General features: G+C 42.6%; 1 protein-coding gene and 1 long non-coding RNA gene across 2 annotated transcripts; one reads left to right on the top strand and one right to left on the bottom strand.

The window, feature by feature from the left end:
- Positions 1–401: 401 nt before the first annotated feature.
- LOC140708406 (uncharacterized) lies at positions 402–11,874 on the bottom strand. Its single transcript, XR_013537514.1, has 3 exons — positions 11,780–11,874; positions 10,798–10,887; positions 402–737 (listed from the first exon to the last, which is right to left on the bottom strand). It is a non-coding gene; the product is annotated as an uncharacterized LOC140708406 (long non-coding RNA).
- Positions 11,875–12,447: 573 nt separating this feature from the next.
- HEXIM1 (HEXIM P-TEFb complex subunit 1) lies at positions 12,448–15,025 on the top strand. The gene has a single exon (XM_020798026.3). The coding sequence runs from the start codon at positions 13,508–13,510 to the stop codon at positions 14,564–14,566; it is 1,059 nt and encodes a 352-aa protein (XP_020653685.3). The 5' UTR covers positions 12,448–13,507; the 3' UTR covers positions 14,567–15,025.
- The last annotated feature ends 3,081 nt before the right edge of the window (positions 15,026–18,106 follow it).

Here is an 18,106-nt window from a genome sequence, read left to right as displayed (position 1 = left end):
ACAGAGAGAGAGATAATTTTGGCATAGGTAAGAATGTTGGTGCTAAAGCAGCACTTTTGCTTTGCAAACTGCTTTACTTTGACTTAAAAAAATAACATTCAGCATTTTTATTTTTTGAATAACTATAAGGTGCCCACAAATTCTGTAACAGTAAAAGAGAATGTCAGGCAGAGCCTGTGTGCATTATAGCACCAAGGCAAAAAAGCCTAGAAACCCGAAACTTGGCGTAGATACAAAGGGGACCTGCAGAGTTTACCCAAGAATTACTGAATTGAAAGGGTGACCAACAAAGTATTACTGGGCAAAATAATAAGGAATCAAGAAATCATAAAACTTTTTAATACAGTACTTTGGTCTTGTAATGAGATGTAGAAAATACAATTATAGCAGCTGATCATTCAAAGTAAATGGGAGGAAATAGCGTAGGAAAAAACTTCTTGCTTAAGAGTTGTTTGGATGCAAACCCATCATATTTTTAGGGCTTCTTCCTCTAAAGTCAGAGTAACCAGGATGACGTATCATCTTCAGTAGGAAAGGAGTGAGATGACTTAATTGTTCCTGTTGTTGTTGTTTAGTCAAGTCGTGTCCCACTCTTCATGACCCCATGGACCAGAGCATGCCAGGCCCTGCTGTCTTGCACTGCTTTAATCATTCTAAATTGGACTGCAGCCTGATGTCTCATCTCCGTTACTAGGAGGCAGCATTCCCTGGTGTAACTGTCATTCAGGCAATGACTCCTATTAAAAAAAAAAAAGAAATCAACTGAAATACCAGATTGGCAAAACAAAACAAAAAATTAAAGACAAAAATGTTGTGGAACCCTAAAGACTAACTGCTATATTTTCATGTGAGCTTTCATGGACAAATCTATAAAATACAGCAAGGTTAGCACAGACTAACATGGTTTGTTGTTGTTTAGTCATTAAGTCATGTCCGACTCTTTGTGACCCCATGGACCAGAGCACGCCAGGTCCTCCTATCTTCCACTGCCTCCCGGAGTTAGGTCAAATTCATGTTGGTAGCTTCAATGACACTGTCTAACCATTTCGTCCTCTGTCATCCCCTTCTCCTCTTCACACTCTCCCAACATCAGGGTCTTTTTCAGGGTGCCTTCTCTTCTCATGAGATGGCCAAAGTATTGGAGCCTCAGCTTCAGGATCTGTCCTTCCAGTGAGCATTCGGGGTTGATTTCCCTCAAAATGGGTATGTTTGTTCTCTTTGCAGTCCAGGGTACTCTCAAGAATCTCCTCCAGCACCACAATTCAAAAGCATCAGTTCTTCGGCGGCCAGCCTTCTTTATGCTCCAGCTCTCACTTCCATACATCGCTCCTGGAAAAACCATAGCTTTGACTATGCAGTCCGCAAGGTGATGTCTCTGCTTTTTAAGATGCTGTCTAGGTTTCTCATTGCTTTCCTCCCAAGAAGCAAGCGTCTTTTAATTTCATGGCTGCTGTCACCATCTGCAGTGATCATGGAGCCCAACTGCCTCCATCTCTTCCCCTTCTATTTGCCAGGAGGTGATGGGACCAGTGGCCATGATCTTAGTTTTTTTAATGTGGAGCTTCAGACCATCTCTTGCACACTCATTAAGAGGTTCTTTAATTCCTTCTCACTTTCTGCCATCAGAGTGGTATCATCTGCATAACTGAGGTAGTTAATATTTCTTCTGGCAATCTTAACTCTGGCTTGGGATTCATCCAGTCCTGCCTTTCGCATGATGGCAGGGAGACAATATACAGCCTTGTCGTACTCCTTTGCCAATTTTGAACCAATCAGTTGTTCCATGTCCAGTTCTAACTGTTGCTTCCTGTCCCACATATAGATTTCTCAGGAGATAGATAAGGTGGTCAGGCACTCCCATTTCTTTAAGAACTTGCCATAGTTTGCTGTGGTCCACACAGTCAAAGGCTTTTGCACAGTCAATGAAGCAGAAGTAGATGTTTTTCTGGAACTCTCTGGCTTTCTCCATAATCCAGCACATGTTAGCAATTTGATCTCTAGTTCCTCTGCCCCTTCAAAATCCAGCTTGTACATCTGGGAGTTCTTGGTCCACATACTGCTGAAGCCTACCTTGTAAGATTTTGAGCATAACCCTGTTAGCATGTGAAATGAGTGCAATTGTACGGTAGTTGCAGCATTCTTTGGCACTGCCGTTCTTTGGGATTGGGATGTAGACTGATCTTTACCAGTCTTCTGGCGACTGTTGAGTTTTCCAAACTTGCTGGCATATTGAATGTAGCACCTTAACAGCATCATCTTTTAAGATTTTAAATACTTCAACTGGAATGCCATCACCTCCACTGGCCTTGTTGTTAGACAAGCTTTCTAAGGCCCACTTGACTTCACTCTCCAGGATGTCTGGCTCCAGGTCAGCAGCCACATTATTTGGGTTGTCCGGGATATCCAAATCTTTCTGGTATAATTCCTCTGTGTATTCTTGTCACCTCTTCTTGATGTCTTCTGCTTCTGTTAGATCCCTCCCATTCTTGTCCTTTATCATGTCCATCTCTGCACAAAATGTTCCTCAAATATCTCCAGTTTTCCTGAACAGATCTCTGGTTTTTCCTTTTCTATTATTTTCCTCTATTTCTTTGCATCTTTCATTTAAAAAGGCCTTCTTGTCTCTCCTTGCTGTTCTTTGGAAGTCTGCATTCAGTTTTCTGTAACTTTCCCTATCTCCCTTGCATTTTGTTTCCCTTCTCTGCTATTTGTAAGGCCTCGTTGGACAGCCACTTTGCTTTCTTGCATTTCCTTTTCTTTGGGATGGTTTTTGTTGCTGCCTCCTGTACGATGTTACAAGCCTCTGTCCAAAGTTCTTCAGGCACTCTGTCCACCAAATCTAGTTCCTTGAATCTGTTCTTCACTTCCACTGGGTATTCATAAGGAATTTAGTTTAGATTATACCTGACTAGCCCAGTGGTTTTTCCTACTTTCTTTAGCTTAAGCTTGAGTTTTGGTATAAGAAGATAATGATCACAGCCACAATCAGCTCCAGGTCTTGTTTTTGCTGACTGTATAGAGCTTCTAGTAGGTAGGACCTCAACCCCATGGGATTGGGTTTCAAAAAGGAGACTCTACCCCCTCGAGCAGATGTATCCACTTTCTTGTGCCCCTTTCTGCCCCTTCCATTAAAAAAAAAGTGTGGGTACATCGCTGCATCAGGGAAACAACCTTGCTGGCTACGTACAGATCTGAGCCATTTCTTCCTATTTCCATGCTTCGTTACCCTCTATAGAGGAGAACCCATAGCACACTGCAGTGGCGGCCAAAAGACAGTAGGGGGACTGATGCTCCATATTTGATAGAACAATACCAATGTGCTGACATTCCTGTTTGAAAATTAATTTTTTTTAAATTAAGGGAATCGAATGACAGTAGGTGAGGGAGGAGGGACCGCATGCCAGATGTATAGGGAATGAATTGGTTTTGGAGAACACACTTAATGGGATGTTGGTTATAATGCACAATGAAACATGTAACAAATTTAGTAATAGGCTCTCAGCAGGCTGGATCTGATATGGAGATAGCACAGAGGGGAAACAAAAGAATTGATAATGACGTGCATTATCTGAACCTAAAAAAGGGGCAAACATTCGCAAGGAGTAACTCGGAAACATTTTGCTGGTGTGACTGCAGTCTAAGTGGGAAAGGCTGCACTCAAGACATGTGAGACTCCAGAGCAGCAGTTCTCAGCATGAGAATCAAAGACAGCAGCAACAGCTGTTTCCAGAATAGGTGAGGCACTAAAACAAGAACTTAAAAGATAGTAACCAAACGTAATAACAACAGCTACAGAGGACACCACTGGAGGGAGGGCAGAATATCCTACATTCTCCTCCAATCTGGCCTTGGTCTTAAACCTTCATTGCATTTATTTATTACGTACTATCACAATAGAACCAACTTATAGTGACCCTAATAGAGCTTTCAAAGTAACTGACATATTTAAAGAGTGGTTTAACCAATTCCACTCCCCCAATAAGTTTCCATGGCTGAGCATGAATTCAACCCCAAGCCTGAATTCTAGTCCATCACTCTATCCAGTATACCACACTGGGTACAATCGATTTAATGCCAAGTTTTTGCACTCACTGCCTTGCTGTCAGATGGAATGAAAAACCTCCAGGGGCAGAGTACAGTGATGACAAAATTTCAAGCCAATAGCTATACCTCCTGTGACAGTGACCCCATAAGAAAGCAACAGGAAAGCATACAGGTTCTCAGTCCATGGCTTCCTTCACACTGGAAAGAGACAGTATGTCCAGCTTTGATAGTTCAAAATGTTTTTTATGTTATGCTATAGTTAGGCATTCTTCAGTCTCGAAAGACTATGGTAACGTGCTCTGTATGGAGGACTTGGAACAGCGTCTAGTGTGGCTGAGAAGGCCAATTCGAGAGTGACAATCCCTTCCACACTGAAGACAAATCCAGTCCGTCCCCTGTCCAGCTCCCTGGTTTTGCTGCTTTTGTGACTTCCTCTTTGCCTCAGCCTGCTGGGCAAGGGTCTCTTCAAATTGGGAGAGGCCGTGATGCAGTGCCTGCCTCCAGGCTGAATACTCAGATGTCAAGGTTTCCCATCTGTTGAGGTCTATTCCTAAGGCCTTCAGATCTCGCTTGCAGATGTCCTTGTATCGCAGCTGTGGTCTCCCTCTGGGGCGATTTCCCTGCACTAATTCTCCATACAGGAGATCCTTTGGAATCCGACCATCAGCCATTCTCACTACGTGCCCAAGCCAACGTAGACGTCGCTGTTTCAGTAATGTATTCATGTTGAAAATTCCAGCTCGTTCTAGGACTACTCTGTTTGGGACTTTGTCCTGCCAGGTGATACCAAAAATCCGTTGGAGGCAATGCATATGGAACGTGTTCAGCTTCCTCTCCTGCCGTATACTATAAGAGGTGGTCTTATTGTATTAAGTTGGGGTTTTTTGGTTAATCTATACTAATATAGGTACATTTTTAGTAATCTGTACTAATACAGGTGTATACTAGCACTAAGATAATGAAAACAATATACCTGTAAAATGACATACATCTTAAGCAGCCATAGGGTGTGCACTGCAAGGTTTCTTAAATTGATTACTTAGAGTGTTACTACACAGCAGGAAAAATACAAATTGATCTGCTATGAATTTACACCTAGGAAGTTATGTTTCCTTGAGTGAATTCACTTTTACCAACAGGAAGGAATCCGTGTAGAGAGAGAGGAGGGAATTGGCAAGCAAGCTTTGTTTGTAGTTTGTTAAGGCAGTTTTAGCTGCAGCTGTCCAGATTTGCAAGAGCTACCTTGACAAGCTGCAAACAAGGGATGATGGCCAATGTCTTCCTCTCTGTCTCTCTCTCTTGGTCTCAGTCCCTAGCATAACTCTGTTGCAGTGCTGGCACCAAACCTTAAAAAGAAGAAAAGACATGGCACTATGAGCATTAGGAACAAAGACCTGAAGTCTCCTGAACTGAATTATCCCAATGCCTTGTAGTTTGACTCCCTTAAAGGGGTGCTTATATGAGAAGAACTGACTCTGTGAGTGCCACTTTCTTCCTACCACACCAACCACCAACATGCCTGCACAAGCTTTTCTGCATTGGCTCAAGCAATCACACTGCCCAAACAAATGCAATTATATTCACTACACAAAAATGTAAAAGTACCAATGGCAGAGGGGACAAATTCAGATTTGGGGGGGGAATCCAGGCTGATTTGCATTGACTTGTATATCATGTAATCAACAGAAAATACCAGAAAATTACAATCCCACTGCATATCCTTTATTACTTGTCCATGTAGTCACCCCCTAAATTTAAATATGCCTATATCCTGTAGTATAATTGGTGGCCTCTAAGTGACAGACTTCCCTAATCAGAGGCAAGTTTCTGAAACATTAAGAACTTAGAAGAAGGGCCCTGCTGCTGAGAAAAGCGGACCACAAAGTCAACAGCATCTAATTTCCTATGATGTCAAGGCCCAAACCCCAAGATGTCGGTAGGTTCTTCAGTGACTCTAAGTTGGATAGAGAGTTTGGAGAGTACCTTAAAAAGTAATTGGTTACAGTTATAGTAACCCCCTCATTTAGTTACAAATTAAAAGTCTTCACCTATCTGTTTTTCAAAAACAACTAAAATAGTTCCTTTTAGTTCCTTTAAAATAATATTTGAATATTAAGGCATGTGGTATTAAGCATGTTCTCCTCTCTTCCCTTTCTTTGTTGCTGCAACGCCTCTAAAAGAGCATGAAGCAGCTACATCATCCAGTGCTGAAACCCATGTAATTTTTCTCCTTGTCTAGTTCATGAAACTATACCGCTGTAACAATAAAATTAAGTACAAGAGACAATTATACTACAAAAAAGTAAAGTTCTTCCTAATTAAGTTACAATTGCTTTGTATTGTCATTATACCTTTTATTACTGGAAAAAGGAATTTGTTCATTACAAATGACTGGCTATTAGTAATTAGTTACTGTGTTGTCATAAATCAGAACTGACTTCATGGCACATTATTGTTATTAATCTCTGGCTGAACCTACATATCTGGCTTGCGGAAGAGAAAGGGGAATTATGTATGCTACCACACATATCTTTGTGGGGAGGGGAGGGTTTTAAAAGACCTAAACAAATGAAGTCATCAACATTGATCTTATCTGTCTAGCCAAGCCCTGCTGTTCTGCTTTTGATCATGGCCAACTGAGGGATGGACTTGTGATGGACAGATAAGGTCTAAGACACACAAACTGCCTTCTTGTAAATGACAATACTTCTTCAGCCACACAATAGATCTAAGTGGAAAATGTTAATATTCCATTTCACTATTCTATATAATCCTGTTTCAGGATGAGCACTGCAAAGCCACAAGCATAGCAAAACTATGAGTATTGCCAAAGTATCCCATCAGCTTGCCACATGTAGACCTAATGTAAAAAATTAATATGGTTATTTTTTGTCTTTTCCAACAGGTCCCTTTCGTAAATGCCCTTGTACTCAGGAATTGCTTTCAGTGGCTATAAATGAACTTATGGTTGCCAACTTTCCATGGCAACCCTGTGCCATGTCATAGCAGCTTGACTGGCACCTGACATGCTTTATCATCATCTGAACGTGGCAAAACCTCTGCCTCTTAGATTTCTGTCCAGCAGACTTTTGTTAAAAGCATAGAAGACTGGGTTGTCCCTCCAACCCTCTGGGTAGTTTTAGCTGATGTCATATGTCTTCCTTCTATCTTTGTCAGGTTCTGAGACACAGTGGCTAGTGCGGCCGTTGCCTGCCAGACCTACACCAGGCCCTTCTGCACTGAACATGGTCACTAGGTCTGTATTGCACCTGTTCTGCACCAAGGAATCTTTGGCCCGGATGCCAAACTATAAACCAGAGAAGCCACAAGAGGAGGGAGGGGATTAGAACCTGCATTCCCTTCCTTGAACACAAAAGGGGGGGGGGAGTGAGGAGACAGAGCCCAGCTGACAGTCTTGCCAGGGGACGGTTGTGCAGCAGAGTTCAGTTGTCTCTTTGGCACTGTGCCCACTCCAAAGGGGAACAGTTTGCCCAAATGGAAGCCAGGCCAAACTTCAGGGAGTCGCCAAGCGTAAAATTCTATCCATGTTGTTGTAAACAATACCAACATGTAGTAGTCTTTCTGGAGAGAGAGAAAAATCAGGGTCTCTTCTAGAGAGGAGAAGTCATCTGGAAAAACAGGACTGATTTTGTTTTGGATTTGAGAGGAAGCCAAGGAAGAAATTGCATTATCTTGCAAATGAAATGAAATGTTTATCTTCCACAGTATACTAGCATTGTTGTTGTAACTTTCTGTAATAATGATCTCATTAGCTTTAGCAGGTGGTTCACTGTTACCCCCAATTTTCAGAAAGAGAACCAAGGCTATCGCACAGAAAGGCTGCTCCAGAGCAAATTAAGATCTTCTCTGGAATCTAAATCCCACACCTGAGAGCCCTGGATCACCACACTATCTACCCCCCTGCCATTTATTTATTTTGACAGTAGCTCTAAATGTCACAGGCCAACAAAAATGGCTTCGCTACAGCTGGAGAAGAAATTGTAAATTAAAACCTCTCTCCTAGTTTTTTCCAAGCTAGTATGTTTCAAATGTGTTGAATTTTGACTCCCCAGGATCCCCAGTCCAACTATAGGAGTAATAGTGCTACAAACCTGGAATGAACCAGGTTAAGGAAGGCTAGCACAAAGTAGTGATATGTTTATTTGTTTTCACTAATGAATTGACACAAGGCTTTGGAGTGCGTCCCTACCGGCAGCAGACACAGCATCAACAAATTTAAGTCTGTAATCGCCAGGATTGTCTAGTTTTTTGGGATTCAGTATCATCAGTATGTGGATGACATCCAGTCCTACTTCTTCTTTTTATCTAATTCCAATAAAGCTACTTTTGGTTCTAAATGAGTGTCTGGCATCAGTAATGGACTGGATGAAGGTGAATAAACTGAAGCTTAATCCAGACAAGACAGGGTTTCTCCTGGCCAATCAAAAGACAGATCAGAGAACAAGGGTTTTTGCCTCTGCTGGTTGGGGTCACAATCTTCCTGAAAATACAGGTTTGCAGCTTGGGTGTGCTCCTGGATATGTCCCTGAGCTTGGATGCCCAAGTTTCAGCAGTAGGAGTGTATTTACTCAGTTAAAACTACTGCAGTGATTTCACTTGTTCCCTGAGACATCTGATCAGGTAAAGGTGAGACATGCTTTATTTACATCCTGTCTGGATTACTGTAACGTGTTTTACGTGGGACTGCCTTTGGAAAAATGTTCAGAAACTTCAGTGGGTCCAATATGCTGCTGCCAAATTGGTAACTGGAGTTGGTTACAGGGATCACATAACTCTCCTGTTACAACAGCTCCATTGGCTGCCTATCCATTTCTAGGCACAATTCCGAGTGCTGGTGTTGACCCTAAACGACTTGGGTCCAAGCTGCCCAAAAAGCTATCTCCCTTTATGGGCCTGTCCAGATTTTTAAATCATCAGGGGAAGCCTTTCTCTTGGCCCCAACACCTTCACAGATACATTTGGTAGGGACACAGGAGAGGACCTTCTCCCAAGCTGTGGGACTCCCTCCCATGGGAAGCCAAGCTGGTTCCCTCTTTGCAGTCCTTCTCTCTCTCTCTCTCTCTCTCTCTCTCTCACACACACACACACACACACACACACACACACACAGAGAGAGAGAGAGAGAGAGAGAGAGAGAGAGAGAGAGAGAGAGAGAGAGAGAGAGAGAGAGAGAGAGAGAGTAACCAGTTGCCTCAGAGGTGGCTGTTAAAAACACAGCTGCTGGGTGTCTCCCCTGCCCACACAAAGTTTTCGTATACAGTAGTTTGTTTTAAGATTGTTAATAGCCTTTAGTCCTCTTGAGGAGAAAGGCAAAGTATAAATATTTTAAGGAAAAAAGTAGAAATAAACTTATTTCTTACTAAATATGCTCAGGTTTGCACTACTGGTATACCCAACCCATCTTACTTTCTCAGTAGTTCTCACTGGACAGTAGTCTTATACACACTCACATGGAAGTAAACAACAGAACTGGACTGGGCTTAATTCTGAGTGGATCATATAGGATTGCACTGTTAATCTCTTTTGGACTACACAGAGTCTGGTAGCTCGCTATATTTGGTGCTAGAAGACTTGTGTGGTCCATTAAACTAGAGAGTTCGAATCTGACCTGGATTTAAACATTGGCTCTACTATTAGTCTGAAAAGCTTGGGGCAAACTTCACTTTTCCAGCCTCAGTTTCTTACTTGGCAATGTATTCACTAGGCTGCTTATTTCACAGACTGCCCCCACCTTTGTTCTGGTAATCTTTAAAGTGGTTGCCTAGCTAATATTTCTGTCAGATAAGAAATATTTTAACAAGAGGTGTGAAAGCATTTTGCAAGATCTCAGCAGTCCTACAAATTCCTCAAAATATGCCTTTAAAAATCTGAAATTTCATATACTGTATATAAGATACACACTGAATCCAAAGTCCTGCAATTTATTCTTATTGTCTACGTCGTACAGGATGCAATTCTTATGCTAGAAACTTCTGTGGAAGATATGCCCTTGCACACTGTTTTTATTTTGCTTCTTCTCTCTTTAAAATGTGGCCCAGATCTGTTTACTGACTGTGTTCAAAGTGAAAGAGTGTTCAAAACAGTATTAGATTGAAATGGAACCTTGACCACAGTAGGATTCTGCATTCAGCATAAATTTTTCCCTGTGCAATATTTGGCTTACTTCTCTATGTTTTAATTTTTATTATTTAAAAGAAACACTGCTATCTAGTCTACAAATAAAATAAAATAAATTGTAAGTGTTGGGTGATATTTCATTAGACTGCCAAATATCACTGGGTGAACTTTCAGTCCTTCAGAATTCTTAATTAGGCAAATATTACAAAACTTGGAACCTCCCCCTTCCCCCCTCCAGAAAAAAAGATCAGAAATTATCCTGGCTAAATATTATGGCATCTTTAGTCACATAAATCCCAAAATGGAGTCTATGGGCATGAAGAAGCAACTTCTGGCACAGCATTATGAGGTCACTTCTCAAAGGGATGTAGAATTTCCGTTCCATGTACAAAGGGTGCACAGGCTTTCAGCCAACAATCTGCTGCTTTAGAAGCACATGCCCCTGCATGCCTCCTGTGTTCGTTTGGAGCAGAAGCATCCAGAAACATGGCAACCCCAATATCAGCAAAGTCAGAGATTAAATTTAAATGATGCATTAGATAAAAGTGAATCTAGCTTCACAGAATACATACGCTCTCTTTATGCCAATAAAGGTTATGATGACTGATTACATACGCTCTGGTTTCTCTTTAGACTGTAGATATCTTTTGCTTGCAAATGCAAACTGATGGGCTACTGAAACTTCAGATTTATTGAGTCTTCTCTCTATTGTAAGAAACAAAAGGGAAACAAGTGCCTCAAAATCAGGGGTCCCCAGAATTCCCTCTCCGTCCACCACCACATCCCATGATCCTGAGAGTTTTAGCCTTTCTCTACCCTCAAACCACCTCCTTCCAAGGTGAGACTTCGCCCAAGTGCCCCTGTCACAGGAATAGCAAACTATTAGCACAACCCCCACCGCCCCATGCCCTCTTGTTGCCCAACTTCAAAGTCTCCGGGAAGTGAGAGGCTGCAAGTGACAAATACCTCCTTGATCCAAAGGGACCTGTTCGTTCACTCATTCCTTGAACTTCCTTCCAGCCCATCACAATATGTCTGGAAATACAGTAAATACTGGGCAGCGCCCATACTGGTCCCTTGGGTTTTGTTTGTTTGTTTTTATCAGGTCATATTTAATCTGAGCGCCCCAAAAATGTAGAATGTTGATGCAATAGAGCATGTGCAAAGTGCATTTACTTGCCTATTGATTTGCAATACTCTTAAATATCTGGGACAGGGAGGAATGTTTCCCATGTCATCCAAATACTGTAAGTCTGAGGTCCTGCATTGTTGCCTAGAAAGCAGTCTCTGAACGCCATCCTGGATTCCCCAACAGACACGAAGAGAATCGAGCAGTACTGACTAACAAACGCCCTCTAATTTAATCTACTGCCACATGCATATGTTTTCCTCAGAAGAGGCAACAAGAAAAAAAAATAAGGTGCCAAGTTCCTGGTCTTTAACCACTAGCCCACAGTCTCCTTCACAGGCCTTCAATTACATCACTTGCTTCAGAAGAAGGTCTGACACTGTGCCTTTAAGACGGAACTGATTTCTAACTTCGGTTTGTTTACAACTCCTTCCACGCGGATCAGTCACCGTCATAGGTTAACTCAACCTGTTTCTTTGCACGACGAAGTGTTCCTCCGCCAGCAAGAGCTTCTCACCCAACTCTGCAATCCAAATCTTTTTCGCAATCAGATGACATCTCTCCTCCCGACAAATATTTGCGGTATTAATGAAATGCCGCACTCCCAATCTGGTAGCCCATTGCAGAATCCTCTTAATCGTCAGACCCGCGATGGAACTATTTTTTGGACGCTACCATTATTTTTCTTGCTGTGAATCCCAACCGGGCTATTTTTTGCTAACCCTGCCAAAAACAATAAAGAGTATAAAGTGACTGTTGTCTCAGGGTACGTTCTATAAAAACCGTAGGAAGAAGTTCAGCTCGCGGGGGCTCTCAACCCCCGTGTGAACTGATGGTATATTCCACTCCCACCTCCTCCACCGCCTTCTACTATCCTCCTTTCATTGGCACAGCTACGAATGAATGATGTCCGTTGTAGCCATTCGTGTCGTAGACTTTTAGAAAGCCAATCAGAGAGCGGTTCGTTTTCTGTCCAACCCTACGCGGACGATAAGTGGCTGAGAAACGTCGACCTGTACTTATTCTGGGTATTGTAGTCATCGTGTAGAGAGCGAGCTGGGCAATCGATCGGAATCAGAAACCACACATCCCAAGATGCCTCGGGAGAAGGGTGATGCGGGGCGGCTGCGCACTGAGAGGTGGGGGCTGGCTCGTTTATATAAAGCGAGGCAGCGCGCTGCGAGTAGCAGTTGAGGGCTGGAGGAGCTAGGGTGTAGGGAGCGAGAGGTTGGGACATGGGTGGTTGTTCGAACGTTGGGTGTGCGTGGAGTTAACCCGTTCCTGTCTGGGTTAACTCTTTACTGCCCGCGGAGGACGGCATTTTTAACCCGATCGGACCTGGATGTAAGAGTTTTTCATCTGCTGTATTTTGGGCTTTTTTATTTGCTATATCTTGGACTGAAAAATACTTTTTTTTCTCTGCCGGATTATTGGGGTCTGCCTTCGTAAAAGGGAAGCATTGCTTGCACACACCCCTTGGCACTGGAGCTGCCTTTAACTCTTTGATGCCCGACCTTCAGCAACGTTAACCATTGGGCGCACGGATTCGGAGACTTTTAACTCCTTATGGACTACAAAGGAGTGAAGATGTGCTTCTAACCATTCACTGGTCTTTTCATCTTTGGTGCTTTTTTAAAAAAAACTTGCAACATTGTTGTTGCATAGAAGTTGCCTTGAGCGGTCGAGTCTCCGAGCCCGACTTTTCCCACCACCCTGCATCGCTTTACATTTCCAGATGTTCAGAATCGAGATGCTGTAAAAAGGGAGAGAAGTGGACTGGACGGGCGAAACCTGTTTTTTTTTTAAAGACTTTGCCCAGCTCTCCGAGTAGAATGCTAGTTTAAAGGCCACTGGGTAACAAAGACAGCTGTGGAGTTCCGTCTTCGGCAAGGGTTAACAGTGACGTTTTCGTGATCTCGCAGATAAGTGACAGAGACAAGCAGAATATCTACTATCTGAGAACTTGTTCTGGGAGAGCCTTCTGAATGAAGTCCAGTGCCTGAAGGATTAAAGGTACAGTACTGTATTTAGTTTCAACGAACTTAATAAACCTGGCACCCATAACATCAGAATTTAAAGGTGTTGCTGGTTGTTCCACGTTCCTCCTTTGAAGACAAGAGAGAACTGAGCCCATTTGGACTTTAAAAAAAAACCCACACAGATCAAGAGGAGAGGAGATTGTCAAGCGATCTAGCAATGGCTGATGCTGCCCTGCCAGCTAGCCAACAGCAACCAAACGGCAAAACTTCTCCCATCTCCACCTGCAGGGGTGCAGGTGGTGGAGATGGTGGCGGCGGCGTTGGAGGCGATGGAGGGGGACCTTTTTTGGTGTCTCCACCCACCACCCAGAAAATGCTGCAAGGAGAAGAGATGGACGGTAGGTGGCAGCCAAGAGAGGCCATGCAGCAGGATGGTAGCCCCATGAGTGGTATGGATGCCTGCCCTGGTGCAGAATGGGACACTCTTTTGGTTGGGGGAAGCCAAGGTTTGGGGGCCTCTGGAGGTGAAGTTGCTGGCCCAAACTGCAGTGAAGTTGCAAATTTGCAGAATGCTGATGATGGGAACCCGATGACTGTGCCATGCCAAGAATATAGTGGCCCTGTTGGCCAGCGGTGCAGGCCTCAAGCTGTGGGGGAGGAGGAGAAGCAGCTGGGCAAGAAGAAGCATAGGAGGCGCCCTTCCAAAAAGAAGAGGCATTGGAAGCCGTACTACAAGCTCAGCTGGGAAGAGAAGAAGAAGTTTGATGAGAAGCAGAGCCAGCGGGCTTCCAGACTGCGGGCAGAGATGTTTGCCAAGGGGCAGCCAGTGGCACCGTACAACACCACACAGTTCTTGATGGAGGACCATGATCAGGAAGAGCCTGATTTGAAGACGGATCTCTGCCCCAAGAAGGCTGCTACCAAGTCGGACGAAACAAGTGAAGAAGACTTTGTAGAGGAGGAAGATGGTGGTAGTGATGGGATGGGAGGAGACGGCAGCGAATTTCTCCAGAAGGATTTCTCGGAGACCTATGAGAGGTACCATGTGGAAAGCCTGCAGAACATGAGCAAGCAGGAGCTGATCAAGGAGTACTTGGAGTTGGAGAAGTGCCTGTCCAAGATGGAGGAAGAGAACAACTGCCTGCGGATGGAGAATAAGAAATTCATGGGGGACTTGATGGAACTGGACAGGTTGCGAGCAGAGAACCAAAAACTCTTGAAAGAGAATGAACTTAGAAAACAGCAGGAGAAACCACTCTCCAAATTGGGAGAGTGAAAGTGGGGGGATTTTCTGAGGACTTAACAGTGGAACGGGACAGAAAAACTTCCCAAAACAAGAATGCAAGATATATATCCATATTGTGGGTGTGTATATATAAAGACAAACAGACCTTTTTCTTTTGGGTGAGCTAATCAGAATAAATTCAAAATCTCACATTCTTTTTGAAAATAGCTCTAACATAGTGTGTGCTCTTTTTTTTCTAATTCTATGTAATCAGGGGATCTTTGAGTGGGTGCTTTTAAAACAGAAAAGAACATCCAGCATTCATAGGACAACTTTTTAAAAGTATATCTGATTTGTTAAAATGTGGATTTTTTTTTGTTTCTTCACTTGGATAGACAAGCAGGTTGGGGGGAGGGGGAAGTGGCAAAAGGAGCTGTAAAGCAGTCACGAAAAAAGGATATACAGATTCATGCTAAGAGTTCTAATAAAGTTAAGGACATGTCAGTGTAATGATTCTGGTGTGGTTTCTAGAAAAATAATTCAAAATATTTTCTCTTGATGGAGAATATTATGAATGATTTTTCCAGCTAATGTTTGGGTGCTGTTGAAAAATTTTAATAGAACATAATGGGGAGGGGTACACTATTAATTGTTTTTAATTTGCTTTGTATCTTGAAGTTAATTTTTTCCATATATGCAGTGATAGCAAACATATAATTGGCCTCACAACAAAGCTGTGTGGTGTTTCTCCATTGCTTCTCTTTCTTTGGCAGAGTCAGAGGCTGGGGGTATATAACTTGCCCAAGGCTGTACTGTAGAATAGAAATGGAAACCCTTACATTTCTGCCCTGTAAAGTTTTCTCCTGTAAACCTTGCTATTTTTTTACATAAATATTCTGCCATTGTTAATATTGATGTACCAGAAGGTAAGTATTATTGAATAGACGAACTAATCTGTAACTTTGCCTTAAAAAGAAAAAAAAGATGCATTATCTCTGGTGGGGTGAGGATATTCTGCAGTGGGAATGGCTGGTAGGCTTTGTGTATTTGCATTGGGTTTTTTTTTGTTTTGTTTTGTTCTCTTCTCATGTAACCTGCCTCCCTTACTTGAGCAACCTGGAAGTTTAATCTCAGTTGTGGTTGCTCTGATTATTTCTTCTTGCAGCAGAACCCTAATACAAAACAGAAGAGGAATATATGTGGTCTAGCAGAGTGAGGCTGCAATGCTGTGCAGCCTTCCTTGGGAGCAAGTCCCTCTTGCTGCCAAAGAGATATGAACAGAATCATTCTGCAAAGCTTCTTATGGTTGCTATTTGATGAATGGTTTTGATCAGGACTTATGTTTCAAAAGGCGGGATAGCTCAGTGGTTTAGGTATCTAGCTGCAGAGTCAGAGGTTGAGAGTTTCATTTTCTGTTGTGCCTCCCAGAGCCAACCCATGTAGTCATGGACAAGCTGCAGTCTCAGAGTTGCCCCCAAAAGAAGAGAGTGGGGAACCACTTGTGAGTATTCTCTACCTAGAAGACCCTGGAAAGGGTTGCCATAAATCAGTTTTTTTCCCTCCTCCTAGGAGTCTATGTTACTATTGCAGAAGCAGGTTCACTATGTAAATATGACTTCATCTGTAAAATGTAGAGGGAGTAAGTGAAAAAAACAAACTTTGAAAAATAAGTTTGGTGTTTGCAGGAGTTTTTTAAGGTTATTCCTCTGGGATTTCTTCTCTCTGAGGCCAAAGAAAAGGAGCCTGGTGCGGACATCACACAGTTGACTCTCCAAACGACTTTTAACTATGGGGGCAATCTGTGAACTTGTGTGCCTCTTCTCTCTTGTTAATGAAACTCTTGCACATACACACATTTACTTTTGCAAGTTAACCAGATTTCTGCATAATTTTTATTAGATTGTGTTTGCTAATTATGGGTAGCTCCAGCTCCAAAAATATTATTCATATGTGATTTTTTCCCTATTGTTCAGTGAGTTTACCAGGCAATACACAGATTGCATAAAATGACAAACACACATATTTAAAGAGAGACATCAGAATAATCAGCTATAAGAAAATGAAGAGCAGAGATATTTTGAAAGCTTTGTAAAGAATGGGCTAATGTCCTGAAGGGAGGGCCATAACAGCCTTGCCACGTACAGTCAACCTGATTTTTCCCAAGTGGTAAGGTGCAATTTTTAAATCTTTCTCTAGCTGCTAAATCTGGCAGTTGCCATCCAAATGTGTCTTGGTAGCTGTTAGGGTCCTACAGGCAAAACTCTTGAGAGCATTTCAGTGATGTAGTTTATAAATGGCTCAGTCTCCTTTCCCCAGGATCCTTCCCCTCCCACCCTGTAGTTCCAGGAAAACTACCCTGGGGGGGGGGGGGTCTTTAATAAAGCCTTAAAGACTTCTGTGTTCCTTAGCTGAACTAGGAGACCAAGGGCTATACAGAGAGGATCCTAGTGATTGTGTTTTGAAGATAGCATCCTAATTGAAGAGTCAAATAGGACATTTCCTTTCAGAGTCAATTCATTCATGAGGGGTTGTATATAGAAGCATAGAAGAAGGAAGCTATCTCTCCTCTTCCATTTAACATAATTGGAGGTGGCAACTGTAGACTCTCTTTCCAAACCATACATCTTGCATTTCCTTGGCGCTGCTTCTCCCTCTCTTCTTCCCTTCTCTTTTCTTATTCTCTCTCTCGTCTTCCTGTCCAATAGCAGAACTTCTTTGGCTATGGATTCCCAATCTTCAAAGGACAACCATGTCTCTTCTTGGTCTTCCCTCTCACTAAGAGCCGGTGAGGTGAAGCTTAATTCCGTGTCTCCTCAATGAGGAGCAATTGTAGCCATAACTAAGGTGGGTGAAGATACTTTCTGGATTATGGTTTCCATCCTCTTTCAGCCAGCATAGCCACTATTGATACTGACTGGAGAATTCTAGAAAGCATTCTTTAGAAAAAACCAACAACAACCTTTTCTAACTCTAAACGAGTGGGCAAAGTTAGCTGTTTTTGAAGTATGGATATAGATAATTGTATATGTGATGTTTGTAGTGTATATCCCATAAGGAGAATGGGGAGGGGAAGGGGTCAGGTACTATTTGAGGGGGGTCTTTTAGCTGCTTGCCGCCATAGGATATTGGACAAAGATGGTCAGTGAAGGAAGGAGCAGAGCCTAACCAAAACCAACATTCTTGGTGTATGAGTTGGGAAAGGATGTGCAGGAGGCAGTTGTCTCTCCATATCCGTCTGGAAGTAATAGCAAGAACTCAAAGAGGTTGAGTGTTCACTTGGCTTCAGTGTTCACTTGGTGAATTATCAAGGTACCTCCAGAATGAAATACTGCTTGTACCTCTTTGCTTCCAGAGCAAGAGAATAAAGACTCATCTGTAAGGAGGTCATTGTGTGGCTCGTATGTACCTTATGGCAAGGGCTGGATGAAATTAATTCCCTATCTCATCTAGGCACAAGCTGTTGGCTTTTTAAAATCCCAATTTAAATCCCTGTTTGAAATACCCATAAAATTCAGTGCTAGCTGGAGATAGTAAAAAAAAAAACAAAACCCTGTTCAGATAGTTCTTTTAGTGTAGGGTATATGAGTATAC

This window comes from Pogona vitticeps, chromosome 6, assembly GCF_051106095.1.
Source record: "Pogona vitticeps strain Pit_001003342236 chromosome 6, PviZW2.1, whole genome shotgun sequence".
Classification (NCBI taxonomy): Eukaryota; Metazoa; Chordata; class Lepidosauria; order Squamata; family Agamidae; genus Pogona; species Pogona vitticeps.
Note: the sequence above shows the minus strand (reverse complement) of the source record. Positions and strands in the feature narration are given on the sequence as shown.